This window comes from Oncorhynchus mykiss, chromosome 25, assembly GCF_057628025.1.
Source record: "Oncorhynchus mykiss isolate SJ-2025 chromosome 25, ASM5762802v1, whole genome shotgun sequence".
Taxonomy (NCBI): domain Eukaryota; kingdom Metazoa; phylum Chordata; class Actinopteri; order Salmoniformes; family Salmonidae; genus Oncorhynchus; species Oncorhynchus mykiss.
The window spans coordinates 28,327,494-28,341,567 of record NC_143046.1 but is presented as its reverse complement, the minus strand read 5'-3'; the positions used below and the strand labels follow the sequence as shown (position 1 = coordinate 28,341,567).

At 46.8% G+C, this 14,074-nt stretch overlaps 2 protein-coding genes across 3 annotated transcripts in view; one reads left to right on the top strand and one right to left on the bottom strand.

Moving 5' to 3' along the window:
- Nucleotides 1-3,729: 3,729 nt before the first annotated feature.
- Nucleotides 3,730-4,773, bottom strand: LOC110504911 (mitochondrial import receptor subunit TOM5 homolog). Its single transcript, XM_021583783.3, has 2 exons — nt 4,496-4,773; nt 3,730-4,169 (listed from the first exon to the last, which is right to left on the bottom strand). The coding sequence occupies exons 1-2, from the start codon at nt 4,614-4,616 to the stop codon at nt 4,135-4,137; spliced, it is 156 nt and encodes a 51-aa protein (XP_021439458.1). The 5' UTR covers nt 4,617-4,773; the 3' UTR covers nt 3,730-4,134.
- Nucleotides 4,774-5,102: 329 nt separating this feature from the next.
- The window catches only part of LOC118946021 (uncharacterized), a 36,424-nt gene continuing 27,452 nt past the window's right edge, over nt 5,103-14,074 (top strand). The window contains exon 1 of one of the 2 annotated variants that reach the window (XM_036969995.2): nt 5,103-5,460. The gene's annotated coding sequence lies outside the window, so the exon portion shown is untranslated. The remainder of the gene's footprint in view (nt 5,461-14,074) is intronic. The other variant, XM_036969996.2, reaches the window with a different exon arrangement.

The window sequence follows — 14,074 nt, the reverse complement described above, 5'->3', positions numbered from 1 at the left end:
ATTTACTAAATTAATTCTGTGCCTACACACTTCTAATTCTGAAAAGTGAAAGCATACCTGTGAGAGGAGTCGCCCTGGTAGCAGTTGAAGGTTTTTATACAGAACTCAAGACCAATCTGTGAGTTAATTTGACCATTGGAAAAAGAGCTAATGTGTAAACACTGCAATGCGGACCGAATTGAGCACCTAATCTTTATTTTCAAGGTGATGATTGCACTTTTCCTCCAATCACAATACCGCAATAAATGTGAGATTTGTTTTGCAACCCGTGGGGGGTTCGAATTTGCACCCCGCAAAGTGGCAATAGATGTCAGGAACTCGGCACCTTACTACTGTAAACTAACCTAACTAACTGTCCAGAGCCGTATTTGCTCATTATGCACATCATTTTATTATCAGAGCGTGGCGGTTGATTTATGGTAAACCTTAGTGAGAAAGTGTTGGGATCAGGTACAACTACGTTTACCCACCCCCAAAATGAATATTTATGAGTAACCCACAATTTCTCATTTGAATGCTTTTTTTTCCAAGGGATTGGGAAAAGGCTGAAATTGAGTTTGAGAGTTACCCTTAAAACATAACACTAATTTTAACCCTAACAAATCAAATCAAATCAAATGTATTTATATAGCCCTTCGTACATCAGCTGATATCTCAAAGTGCTGTACAGAAACCCAGCCTAAAACCTCAAACAGCAAGCACTGCAGGTGTAGAAGCACGGTGGCTAGGAAAAACTCCCTAGAAAGGCCAAAACTTAAGAAGAAACCTAGAGAGGAACCAGGCTATGTGGGGTGGCCAGTCCTCTTCTGGCTGTGCCGGGTGGAGATTATAACAGAACATGGCCAAGATGTTCAAATGTTCATAAATGACCAGCATGGTCAAATAATAATAATCACAGGCAGAACAGTTGAAACTGGAGCAGCAGCACGGCCGGGTGGACTGGGGACAGCAAGGAGTCATCATGTCAGGTAGTCCTGAGGCATGGTCCTAGGGCTCAGGTCCTCCGAGAGAGAGAAAGAAAGAGAGAAAGAGAGAATTAGAGAGAGCATACTTAAATTCACACAGGACACCGGATAGGACAGGAGAAGTACTCCAGATATAATAAACTGACCCTAGCCCCCCGACACATAAACTACTGCAGCATAAATAATGGAGGCTGAGACAGGAGCGGTCAGGAGACACTGTGGCCCCATCCGATGACACCCGCGGACAGGGCCAAACAGGAAGGATATAACCCCACCCACTTTGCCAAAGCACAGCCCCCACACAACTAGAGGGATATCTTCAACCACCAACTTACCATCCTGAGACAAGGCCGAGTATAGCCCACAAAGATTTCCGCCAAGGCGCAACCCAAGGGGGGGGGGGGGGGGGTGGGGCAACCCAGACAGGAAGATCACATCAGTGACTCAACCCACTCAAGTGACGCACCCCTCCTAGGGACGGTATGAAAGAGCCCTAGTAAGCCAGTGACTCAGCCCCTGTAATAGGGTTAGAGGCAGAGAATCCCAGTGGAAAGAGGGGAACCGGCCAGGCAGAGACAGCAAGGGCGGTTCGTTGCTCCAGAGCCTTTCCGTTCACCTTCACACTCCTGGGCCAGACTACACTCAATCATATGACCCACTGAAGAGATGAGTCTTCAGTAGAGACTTAAAGGTTGAGACCGAGTTTGCGTCTCTCACATGGGTAGGCAGACCATTCCATAAAAATTGAGCTCTATAGGAGAAAGCCCTGCCTCCAGCTGTTTGCTTAGAAATTCTAGGGACAATTAGGAGGCCTGCGTCTTGTGACCGTAGTGTACGTGTAGGTATGTACGGCAGGACCAAATCAGAGAGATAGGTAGGAGCAAGCCCATGTAATGCTTTGTAGGTTAGCAGTAAAACCTTGAAATCCGCCCTTGCTTTGACAGGAAGCCAGTGTAGGGAGGCTAGCACTGGAGTAATATGATTAAAAAAAATGTGGTTCTAGTCAGGATTCTAGCAGCCGTATTTAGCACTAACTGAAGTTTATTTAGTGCTTTATCCGGGTAGCCGGAAAGGACAGCATTGCAGTAGTCTAACCTAGAAGTGACAAAAGCATGGATTAATCTTTCTGCATCCTTTTTGGACAGAAAGTTTCTGATTTTTGCAATGTTACGTAGATGGAAAAAAACTGTCCTTGAAACAGTGTTGATATGTTCTTCAAAAGAGAGATCAGGGTCCAGAGTAATGCCGAGGTCCTTCACAGTTTTATTTGAGACAACTGTACAACCATTAAGATTAATTGTCAGATTCAACAGAAGATCTCTTTGTTTTTTGGGACCTAGAACAAGCATCTGTTTTGTTCGAGTTTAAAAGTAGAAAGTTTGCAGCCATCCACTTCCTTATGTCTGAAACACATGCTTCTAGCGAGGGCAATTTTGGGGCTTCACCATGTTTCATTGACATGTACAGCTGTGTGTCATCCGCATAGCAGTGAAAGTTAACATTATGTTTTCGAATGACATCCCAAAGAGGTAAAATATATAACCACACTCTTCATTCGTATATGCATCCCATCTGTCAACTATTAGATATATATCAGACAATATTATGCCACATTATCTGAATAAAGACAAAAAACATTTGAAATCGTCAACTTTATGATCAGAATGCTGATGTACTCCTCAAAAACAGGACAAGAGCGCCCCCATTGTGGGATATTCAGGTAATGGACGACTGCTTTACTTCCGCACTATACTGAACAAAAATATAAACATGCAACAATTTCAAAGATTTTACTAAGATACACTTCATAGAAGGAAATCAGTCCATTTAAATAAATAAATTAGGCCCTAATTTATGCATTTCACATGACTGGGGATGGGTGCAGCCATGCCCACCCACTTGGGAGCCAGGCCCAGCCAATCAGAAGGAGTTTTTCCTCACAAAAGGGCTTTATTACAGGCAGAAATACTCCTCAGCACCCCCTCCCTCTCCCTCCTCAGACAATCCCACAGGTGAAGAAGCTGGATGTGGAGTTCCTGGGCTGGCGTGGTTACACGTGGTCTGCGGTTGTGAGGAACGGTTGGATGTACTGCCAAATTCAATAAAAGGACATTGGAGGCGGCTTATGGTAGAAAAATTAACATTCAATTCTCTGGCAACAGCTCGGTTGGACATTCCTGCAGTCAGCATGCCAATTGCACACTCCCTCAAAACTTGAGACATCTGTGGCATTGTGTTGTGTGACAAAATGGCACATTTTAGAGTGGCCTTTTATTGTCCCCCGCACAAGGTGCACCTGTGTAATGATCATGCTGTTTAATCAGCTTCTTGATATACCACACCTTTCAGATAGATGGATTGCCTTGGCAAAGGAGAAATGCTCACCCTACAGGGATGTAAACAAATTTGCGCACAAAATGTGAGAAATAAGCTTTTTGTGTGTATGGAAAATATCTGAGATCTTCTATTTCAGCTCATGGAAAATGGGACAAACACTTCTTTACATGTTGTGTTTATATTTGTGTTCAGTATATATACTGTGTATCTTTATGATGTGGAGTCCAGGGGGCAAGTAATAATCTGTGTGTAGCAAATTTGACATAATGCCCTCTACCACCCTTTTGCAGAATAGTGTATACCTTAGGATCCACTGAATATCTTCAAATCAAAACCCATAAATTATAGTTCTTAAAGGTTTTTTTGCCAGTTTGGACATTGCTTTTTCAGGAGACATTTAGGTATACTTGATGATATGAACATCCAATCAATATTTAAACATGTCTTCCTTTTATTGCAGGTGATCCGCATGACCAACAAAATTCAAACGTTTCAATTACAACACTCTCATTTATTGATAGGGACCATTGCAAATGGAGGTACAGTATCACTCAAAACCAAAATGCAATCAGATGTTTTTCTGTTACTGAGCACTAACTGTAAACAAAAACAGAGGACATCTTGAAAACTATAACTGACAACTACTTAGTGTTCAAGTGCTATGTGGGACACAACGCACTGTCTTCATTGAAGCCTATAAATAAGTATTCCATATAGGATCCATATGATGGTGTTTAGCTTGCCACTCGTCCCTTTGTTCCCCTGTCATCGCTATGTCCATTGTGCTTGATGCAGTAAATGGAGTGTGGGAATACTGTAGAGGTAGATGGTCTCAAATGCTGTCCAACTTCTTCAAAATATATGGAGCTGTGGAGGCAGAGTAAATTATACATAAATGTTAACTTTTGATTGAGACATTGTTTACAGTCAAAAGTGCTATTGAAGACCTCGGTGATGCTATCTAAATTAATGGCCATTCATTTTCATGCACAGTCGGCTCCCTTTCAAACGAGGGGAACCCATTTTTGGGGTCACTACCTGCTGGATGATCTGTGGAGGGTCATGTCTGGTGATGTCATTGATTCTGTGTACATTCTCTGGTCAGAGCACTGACCAGTTGGGTGACACATGCATTACACAATATATTGTGAGATAATGTGCAAACCGAGAGGAATATGAAGGCCGATACTTACTGGCTCTGAGAAGGGCAATATAGATTAGGAAATTGCGCACGGACGAGATGACGTCCTGTCGCATCTTTTTCTTCATCGCCTCTGGGTCCATTTTCGGCCCTAACCCCTCGAGTTTGAACATCTCGCCGTGGTCTGTGAAGGTTTAACACCCAACCCCTGCGCTGGTTGTGATTTTATGGCTGCGATTTCTCTGCAAATTTGTGTTACGCTTGCTCTTTGGTTTGATTCTCAGTACCGGCGTGTTTGATGGCGGAAATGTGACTGTTTAAACCGGAAATTACGCTTGAAGGATTACTGTAAATGAAATGGCCGTAGAGGTACAAACTCTACGATAGGCGAAGGGCAAAACTATACACATTTATTTCTGAGGAATTTCAACTAACTCAAGACTTTCCAATTTACCTAAGTATAAGTCTGTTTAAAATATATATGTAGAGACGAATAATAATGTCAATAAAATTTAAATATTATATTTTATGTTTGTTTTATATGATTGCTTATTAAACTACAATATACTGTAATTATAATTTGTTGACGACCCCCCCCCTCCCCCACACACACACACTTCTATTAATATTAGACTTCTATCATATTTATTGAATGTTTTAATGTTAATCATGATCTCCCTCGCCTTCAATCAAACTGGCGTTGTGAGGGGGGTCTTCAAAACAGACCGAGAGGGAGCGAACAATGATGAATGTGAAGGAGAGGCTGAGAAAATAAAGGGAGGAGAAGACGAAGGGAGGGAGGGGATGGGTTATTTCTGAGCTCAGGACCGGGGATTAAGCGGTCGAGAGCAATCCCAATACGATGACAGCATCCAGCCTAAACCCCCACGCGCCACACCGTCCGGACACGGATTCTACCGATTCTGACAAACTATTCTGTCTGCTCTCTCTCTTCAATCACTTAATTTGACCCTCCCGATCCACAACCCCGGTCCGTCTTTTTCTTTAGAACACGAGGTGAGTTCGTTTTTTCGTGATTTTATTCTCCTCTTTATTGTCAAACTGTCTGGACGGATGCTGGAGGAGCTGGTTTCTGCGTGCACCTTGCACTGATTGCAAGAATCTGGTGCGATATTTTTCACATAGAAACAAAATATCTATTCTATCTGCAGGATTTGGACCTCATGTGGGTCCACGTGCCCCTGTTTCGGAGATGAGTAGAGAGATCTTAATCGGATTAGGACTATCGTACAAAAGACTGACCTTTTTTTTTCTTTGTTTACGGGCTAATCTGGCAGGACTGCTGTCACCGATTATATCTTGTTGATCCTGGAGGGTGAACTATGAAATATCAACACAGTATAATACACAGATATATCTGAGTTATAACACATTTAAATATTTTATATCGACGTAGAGAAAATTGCATATGAATTAGGTGGACAACTATTGCGCGATGGGCTATTGTTATTCTATTCTGTGTTTCGTTTTATTGCATGCTGAGCAGCCCACTGTTACCCCATGCATTTGTGGCTATGGTCGTAGTTATTTTGTCATTCGTTCAAACCTATCCTCATCCATCTAGGATACTCAACACATGCATTTTGCATGGCTAATACGCAGCCAATGGCATTCTGTGCAACATTACATTTCTGTCACTTAATGCAAATGGCGATAGTAGAAATTGAATGAGAGTAGTAGATCCAGCGCTGATGACAGGTGTCTCTAGTAGTGGTGTAAAACGCCTTTATAGTAAATGGCCAATGTCGTGTTGTTATCAATGGGCGTCGACGAGGTGTGAAGAGACACAGAAACAGCCTTATTCCTCATGCGCGTCTCCATAGGTTTGTGAAAATGCGACGTTCATTCTGTTTTCAATGCGGTGACAAGCAAGAAGATCGCAACACAACTAGATCGAAACAATGCATTTAGCCTTTCTGGGTCCTTTATTTAATTCATGACATGATTTAATATGACCACTGATTATGATTGTATATTTTCCAGACATGTTCTGTCCCTAAAATGTACATGCTGCCCATGAGAGTATGTATTTAATGTCACAGAAAATTATAACTTACTATGTTCACATATAAATATGTAGGACTACCGCGTTCCTACACTCCCACACCGACACACATAGCCCACATCATCTCACACATGGACGGTTGTCGGTCTGGTCTTGTGCTGCCTTATGGGCGTGACTCCTCAGTGTGTGTGATTGTGCGCATGCGATACCATCTGTGTGTATGTGTTTGCAGGCACGTGCCCAGATAAAGCTTGAGGGGTGCTGGAGCACCTGTCCCTTTGCCCTCATATGAAAAAAGGTGCCCTTTTGAATGGTGGCATTTTTATTTACAATTAATGACCTTTAATTTTATTTTATCTTTCTCTCATGTAACTTTTTTTCTCTCAGTTTGAGCACCTGCCCCACATTGTGAGTGTGCACACTTGGTTGTATGAGCATAAGTGTGTGTGTGTGTGTGTGTGTGTGTGTGTGTGTGTGCTTTGCCTGTGCTGCTATGCCAGTGCTGCAGGCGGTGTGCATGATGACTTAGGGATATATGGTAGAACATGTGATGGAGCTGTTGCCCTGAGTTCACCCAGCCACCAGAGCTGTTGCCCTGAGTTGACCCAGCCACCAGAGCTGTTGCCCTGAGTTGACCCAGCCACCAGAGCTGTTGCCCTGAGTTCACCCAGCCAACAGAGCTGTTGCCCTGAGTTCACCCAGCCACCAGAGCTGTTGCCCTGAGTTCACCCAGCCACCAGAGCTGTTGCCCTGAGTTCACCCAGCCACCAGAGCTGTTGCCCTGAGTTCATCCAGCCACCAGAGCTGTTGTACTGAGTTCACCCAGCCATCAGAGCTGTTGCCCTGAGTTCACCCAGCCATCAGAGCTGTTGTTCTGAGTTCACCCAGCCACCAGAGCTGTTGTTCTGAGTTCACCCAGCCACCAGAGCTGTTGTTCTGAGTTCATCCAGCCACCAGAGCTGTTGCCCTGAGTTCACCCAGCCACCAGAGCTGTTGTTCTGAGTTCATCCAGCCACCAGAGCTGTTGTACTGAGTTCACCCAGCCATCAGAGCTGTTGCGCTGAGTTCACACAGCCATCAGAGCTGTTGTTCTGAGTTCACCCAGCCACCAGAGCTGTTGTTCTGAGTTCACCCAGCCACCAGAGCTGTTGTTCTGAGTTCATCCAGCCACCAGAGCTGTTGCCCTGAGTTCACCCAGCCACCAGAGCTGTTGTTCTTAGTTCACCCAGCCACCAGAGCTGTTGTTCTGAGTTCACACAGCCACCAGAGCTGTTGTTCTGAGTTCATCCAGCCACCAGAGATGTTGTTCTGAGTTCACACAGCCACCAGAGCTGTTGTTCTGAGTTCATCCAGCCACCAGAGCTGTTGTTCTGACTTCACCCAGCCACCAGAGCTGTTGTTCTGAGTTCATCCAGCCACCAGAGCTGTTGTTCTGAGTTCACACAGCCACCAGAGCTGTTGCTCTGAGTTCATCCAGCCACCAGAGCTGTTGTTCTGAGTTCACACAGCCACCAGAGCTGTTGCTCTGAGTTCACACAGCCACCAGAGCTGTTGCTCTGAGTTCATCCAGCCACCAGAGCTGTTGCTCTGAGTTCATACAGTACCAGACCTGTTGCTCTGAGTTCATACAGCCACCAGAGCTGTTGCTCTGAGTTCACCCAGCCACCAGAGCTGTTGCTCTGAGTTCATCCAGCCACCAGAGCTGTTGTTCTGAGTTCATCCAGCCACCAGAGCTGTTGCCCTGAGTTCATCCAGCCACCAGAGCTGTTGCTCTGAGTTCACCCAGCCACCAGAGCTGTTGCTCTGAGTTCACCCAGCCACCAGAGCTGTTGCTCTGAGTTCATCCAGCCACCAGAGCTGTTGCCCTGAGTTCACCCAGCCACCAGAGCTGTTGTTCTGAGTTAATCCAGCCACCAGAGCTGTTGCTCTGAGTTCACCCAGCCACCAGAGCTGTTGCTCTGAGTTCACCCAGCCACCAGAGCTGTTGCTCTGAGTTCACCCAGCCACCAGAGCTGTTGCTCTGAGTTCACCCAGCCACCAGAGCTGTTGCTCTGAGTTCATCCAGCCACCAGAGCTGTTGCCCTGAGTTCACCCAGCCACCAGAGCTGTTGTTCTGAGTTAATCCAGCCACCAGAGCTGTTGTTCTTAGTTCATCCAGCCACCAGAGCTGTTGTTCTGAGTTCACACAGTCACCAGAGCTGTTGTTCTGAGTTCAACCAGCCACCAGAGATGTTGTTCTGAGTTCATCCAGCCACCAGAGCTGTTGCTCTGAGTTCACCCAGCCACCAGAGCTGTTGCTCTGAGTTCATCCAGCCACCAGAGCTGTTGCCCTGAGTTCACCCAGCCACCAGAGCTGTTATTCTGAGTTAATCCAGCCACCAGAGCTGTTGTTCTTAGTTCATCCAGCCACCAGAGCTGTTGTTCTGAGTTCACTCAGCCACCAGAGCTGTTGTTCTGAGTTCATCCAGCCACCAGAGATGTTGTTCTGAGTTCATCCAGCCACCAGAGCTGTTGTTCTGAGTTCACACAGCCACCAGAGCTGTTGCTCTGAGTTCACCCAGCCACCAGAGCTGTTGCTCTGAGTTCACACAGCCACCAGAGCTGTTGTTCTGAGTTCACCCAGCCACCAGAGCTGTTGCTCTGAGTTCACACAGCCACCAGAGCTGTTGCTCTGAGTTCATCCAGCCACCAGAGCTGTTGCTCTGAGTTCATACAGTACCAGACCTGTTATTCTGAGTTCACACAGCCACCAGAGCTGTTGCTCTGAGTTCACACAGCCACCAGAGCTGTTGCTCTGAGTTCATCCAGCCACCAGAGCTGTTGCTCTGAGTTCATACAGTACCAGACCTGTTGCTCTGAGTTCACACAGCCACCAGAGCTGTTGCTCTGAGTTCACACAGCCACCAGAGCTGTTGTTCTGAGTTCATCCAGCCACCAGAGCTGTTGCCCTGAGTTCATCCAGCCACCAGAGCTGTTGCTCTGAGTTCACCCAGCCACCAGAGCTGTTGCTCTGAGTTCACCCAGCCACCAGAGCTGTTGCTCTGAGTTCATCCAGCCACCAGAGCTGTTGCTCTGAGTTCACACAGCCACCAGAGCTGTTGCCCTGAGTTCATCCAGCCACCAGAGCTGTTGCTCTGAGTTCATCCAGCCACCAGAGCTGTTGCTCTGAGTTCATCCAGCCACCAGAGCTGTTGCTCTGAGTTCATCCAGCCACCAGAGCTGTTGTTCTGAGTTCATCCAGCCACCAGAGCTGTTGCTCTGAGTTCATCCAGCCACCAGAGCTGTTGCTCTGAGTTCATCCAGCCACCAGAGCTGTTGCTCTGAGTTCATCCAGCCACCAGAGCTGTTGTTCTGAGTTTACCCAGCCACCAGAGAAATGCAAGAGGAATGGCAGGACTTGCACATCAGGAAAGACTAGCTGTGTCCCTGCATGCCTGCCTGCCTGTCTCCCTCCATGCCTAACTGCCTGACTACCAAACGACATGCCTGCCTGTCTATCTGCCTACTTGCCTGCCTGTCTATCTGCCTACTTATCTGCCTAACTGCCTCCCTCCCTTCCTGCCTGTCTACCTACCTGCCTAACTGCGTGCCTGCCTATCTATCATCTTACTTGCCTGCCTGCCTCCCTGCCTCCCTGCCTCCCTCCCTCCCTGTGTCTGTCTGTCTGTCTGTCTGTCTGTCTGTCTGTCTGTCTGTCTGTCTGTCTGTCTGTCTGTCTGTCTGTCTGTCTGTCTGCCTGCCTGCCTCCCTCTCTGTCTGTCTGTCTGTCTGCCTGCCTCCATGCCTCCCTCCCTCCCTCTCTGTCTGTCTGTCTGTCTGTCTGTCTGTCTGTCTGTCTGTCTGTCTGTCTGTCTGTCAAACTGCCTCCCTGCCTAACTGTCTGCCTGCCTGCCTGCCTTACTGAGTGTTCTTACTGCTATTGTCACATCTAAAATTACAGCCTATTCCCTACATAGCACACAATTTTTTACCCAAGCCATATGGACTAGGGGTCAAACGCAGTGCACTATGTGGGGAATAGGGTGTCATTTAATTTTTGTTGTCTCTAGGGCAGTTTGAGTTGTGTGCTGGTCAATCAATCACATGCATTTTATATTGCCCATTTCACATCAGCCAATGTCACAAAGTGCTATACAGAAACCCAGCCTAAATCTCCAAACAGCAAGCAATGCAGATGTAGAAGCACGGTGGCTAGTACAGTGAAAAGCCTTTCTTGCAAGAGGTTCAGAGAGCGAGCGATAGAAAGAGTGAGAGAGGAGAGAGAGAGAGAGAGAGAGAGAGAGAGCGAGAGAGAGAAAGAGTTGAAAAACAGCCAATTTTTGAACAAAGCAGTGTGTTCGGTGAAACAGTTTTCATAACCAACAGACAGGAGTCGTCAGGCCAACAGCAGGTCCGGGACAAGCTAGTTCCATAGCCGCAGGCAAAGAAGCAGACCTGGATCGGCAGCACGACCAGGTGGACTGGGGACAGAGACAGCTGGGAGTTGTCAGGCCAAGTAGTCCTGAGGCATGGTCAATGCAATCCCCGGATCCTTGGGACGTCCCTACCCTAAACCCTAACCTTAATTCCTATCCTATCCTAACCTTAACCACAACCCTTACCTAACCCTAACCTTAACGACTATAATGGGGTAGGGACGTCCCAAGGATCCTATAGCATGGACCATGGTCCTGTGGCTCAGGTCCTACTGTTGGGGAGACAGATTGGTCTAACCAATTGTTCAGCCAATCGATCACCAGTCCAATCAATAATGGTGGTCATTAAGACATTACTGTAGATCTATATTGTGCAGTGCCCCAGACACATTTTGGCAGATACTGACTGTCGGGTCGTCAATTATTTTTTCTCCTAACACCAATCCATTTAATGGCTGGGCCTTTTGCCCCTCCCAACAATTTGAATAGGAACGTGAGGTTGTATCATTTCAACCAAATTATATAAAAATAAAATCAGAACAATTTCTGAAATATACATAAAAAAAAGATAAAGTACACTAGCAATGCTAGCACCCTAAATGAGATTTCTCTTGATAATTTGCTCTTCTGAAGAGGGATGGAAGGGCTGGTTGTTTAAAGAAAATCAATGCCTACTCACAGCCAATCAGCCAGCAGCCTCTGGCAGCCAGTGCTTCACTCATACCTACTGTTCCAATAGGAATTTCCACAGGCTCTGGAGAACCACCAGGCTCTGGAGAACCCCCTAGGCTCTGGAGAACCACTAGGCTCTGGAGAACCACCACACTCTGGAGAACCACCAGGCTCTGGAGAACAACCAGGCTCTGGAGAACCACCAGGCTCTGGAGAACAACCAGGCTCTTGAGAACCACCAGGCTCTGGAGAACCACTAGGATCTGGAGAACCACCACCAATCAATCAAATGTATTTATAAAGCCCTTCTTACATCAGCTGATGTCACAATGTTCTGTACAGAAACCCAGCCTAAAACTCCAAACAGCAAGCAATGCAGGTGTAGAAGCATGGTGGCTAGGAAAGACTCCCTAGAAATCCGGAACCCAGGCTCTGGAGAACAACCAGACTATGGGTTGGCCAGGCTCTGGAGAACAACGTGAGCGAGGCCTGGAAGCCGAGGCTATGGGATGGCCAATGGACCATCATTGGGACATACTGTACATGAAAAATCAGCTCGCTCTAAATTGAAGAGTCCCTTCCAGACATAACAACACCATGATCTATGAACATGTAAAAAGGCCTGGTCTAGACATAAGAGAGGCAGAGGTCACTCATCCTAGATTTGCACAATCCCAAATCAACCCCTAGTTCCTATCCCTTGGCACTTGTGAAGGATTGGATAGGAGTAAGCAATATGGAGACAATTCCATCTCAGCTGTTGTCATATTGTTTAAAACCATGCTTTGAGATCACACCCTTTTACAGGAAGGGCTTAAACCGGGTTAAGGACAAGAGGTTGATTTGGACTGAAGTATGATTTCGATCCACCTACTAATGTCCCAATATCTTCACCTTCTTCCGCAGACAGAGAGTGACCCCAAGTACCCAGGTAGTCGTCTCTCTGACTCTGACCCGATCAAAACCCCAGATAACTGGAACACAGCAGACAATTAATCTTCCAGTGGCCTAGTATTTAATAGTGCATTGGGGACTTCAGTCTCCCCCTGGTTGCTGTTGCAAGTGGAGATGAAATGAGGGGTGCAGGGGCGGGTTCTGTCTTAATAATGCTAATGAGCTGACAGGGGGAACGCAGGACGGAGCGGTAGATTTGATTAGGTCTGGAAGGGAGGAAGCGGGAACATCGCCAACCAAACAAACAACAATGCAACAGGGCGCTCCTGGGGAATAGGAGTACACCGTTACATTCATCATCATATATTACATTCATTCGTTCATTCATATACACTGCTCAAAAGAATAAAGGGAACACTAAAATAACACATCCTAGATCTGAATGAATGAAATATTCTTAGTAAATACTTTTTTCTTTACACAGTTGAATGTGCTGACAACAAAATCACACAAAAATGATTAATGGAAATCAAATTTATCAACCCATGGAGATCTGGATTTGGAGTCACACTCAAAATTAAAGTGGAAAACCACACTACAGGCTGAGCCAACTTTGATGTAATGTCCTTAAAACAAGTCAAAATGAGGTTCAGTAGTGTGTGTGGCATCCACGTGCCTGTATGACCTCCCTACAACGCCTGGGCATGCTCCTGATGAGGTGGAGGATGGTCTCCTGAGGGATCTCCTCCCAGACCTGGACTAAAGCAACTCCTGGACAGTCTGTGGTGCAACGTGGCGTTGGTGGATGGAGCGAGACATGATGTCCCAGATGTGCTCAATTGGATTCAGGTCTGGGGAACGGACGGGCCAGTCCATAGCATCAATGCCTTCCTCTTGCAGGAACTGCTGACAGACTCCAGCCACATGAGGTCTAGCATTGTCTTGCATTAGGAGGAATCCAGGGCCAACCGCACCAGCGTATGGTCTCACAAGGGGTCTGAGGATCTCATCTCGGTACCTAATGGCAGTCAGGCTACCTCTGGCGAGCACATGGAGGGCTGTGCGGCCCCCCAAAGTAATGCCACCCCACACCATGACTGACCCACCGCCAAACCGGTCATGCTGGAGGATGTTACAGGCAGCAGAATGTTCTCCACGGCGTCTCCAGACTGTCACGTTTGTCACATGTGCTCAGTGTGAACCTGCTTTCATCTGTGAAGAGCACAGGGCGCCAGTGGCGAATTTGCCAATCTTGGTGTTCTCTGGCAAATTCCAAACGTCCTGCACGGTGTTGGGCTGTAAGCACAACCCCCACCTGTGGAAGTCGGGCCCTCATACCACCCTCATGGAGTCTGTTTCTGACCGTTTGAGCAGACACATGCACATTTGTGGCCTGCTGGAGGTCATTTTGCAGGGCTCTGGCAGTGCTCCTTCTGCTCCTCCTTGCACAAAGGCGGAGGTAGCGGTCCTGCTGCTGGGTTGTTGCCCTCCTACGGCCTCCTCCACGTCTCCTGATGTACTGGCCTGTCTCCTGGTAGCGCCTCCATGCTCTGGACACTACACTGACAGACACAGCAAACCTTCTTGCCACATCTCGCATTGATGTGCCATCCTGGATGAGCTG

Bases quoted from the DNA above. Each gene is read 5' to 3' on its own strand.
- LOC110504911 (XM_021583783.3), bottom strand. From the start codon at position 4,616: ATGTTCAAACTCGAGGGGTTAGGGCCGAAAATGGACCCAGAGGCGATG. The intron at 4,170-4,495 runs GTAAGTATCGGC...CTGCCTCCACAG, and splicing joins TATTGCCCTTCTCAGAGCCA to CTCCATATATTTTGAAGAAG.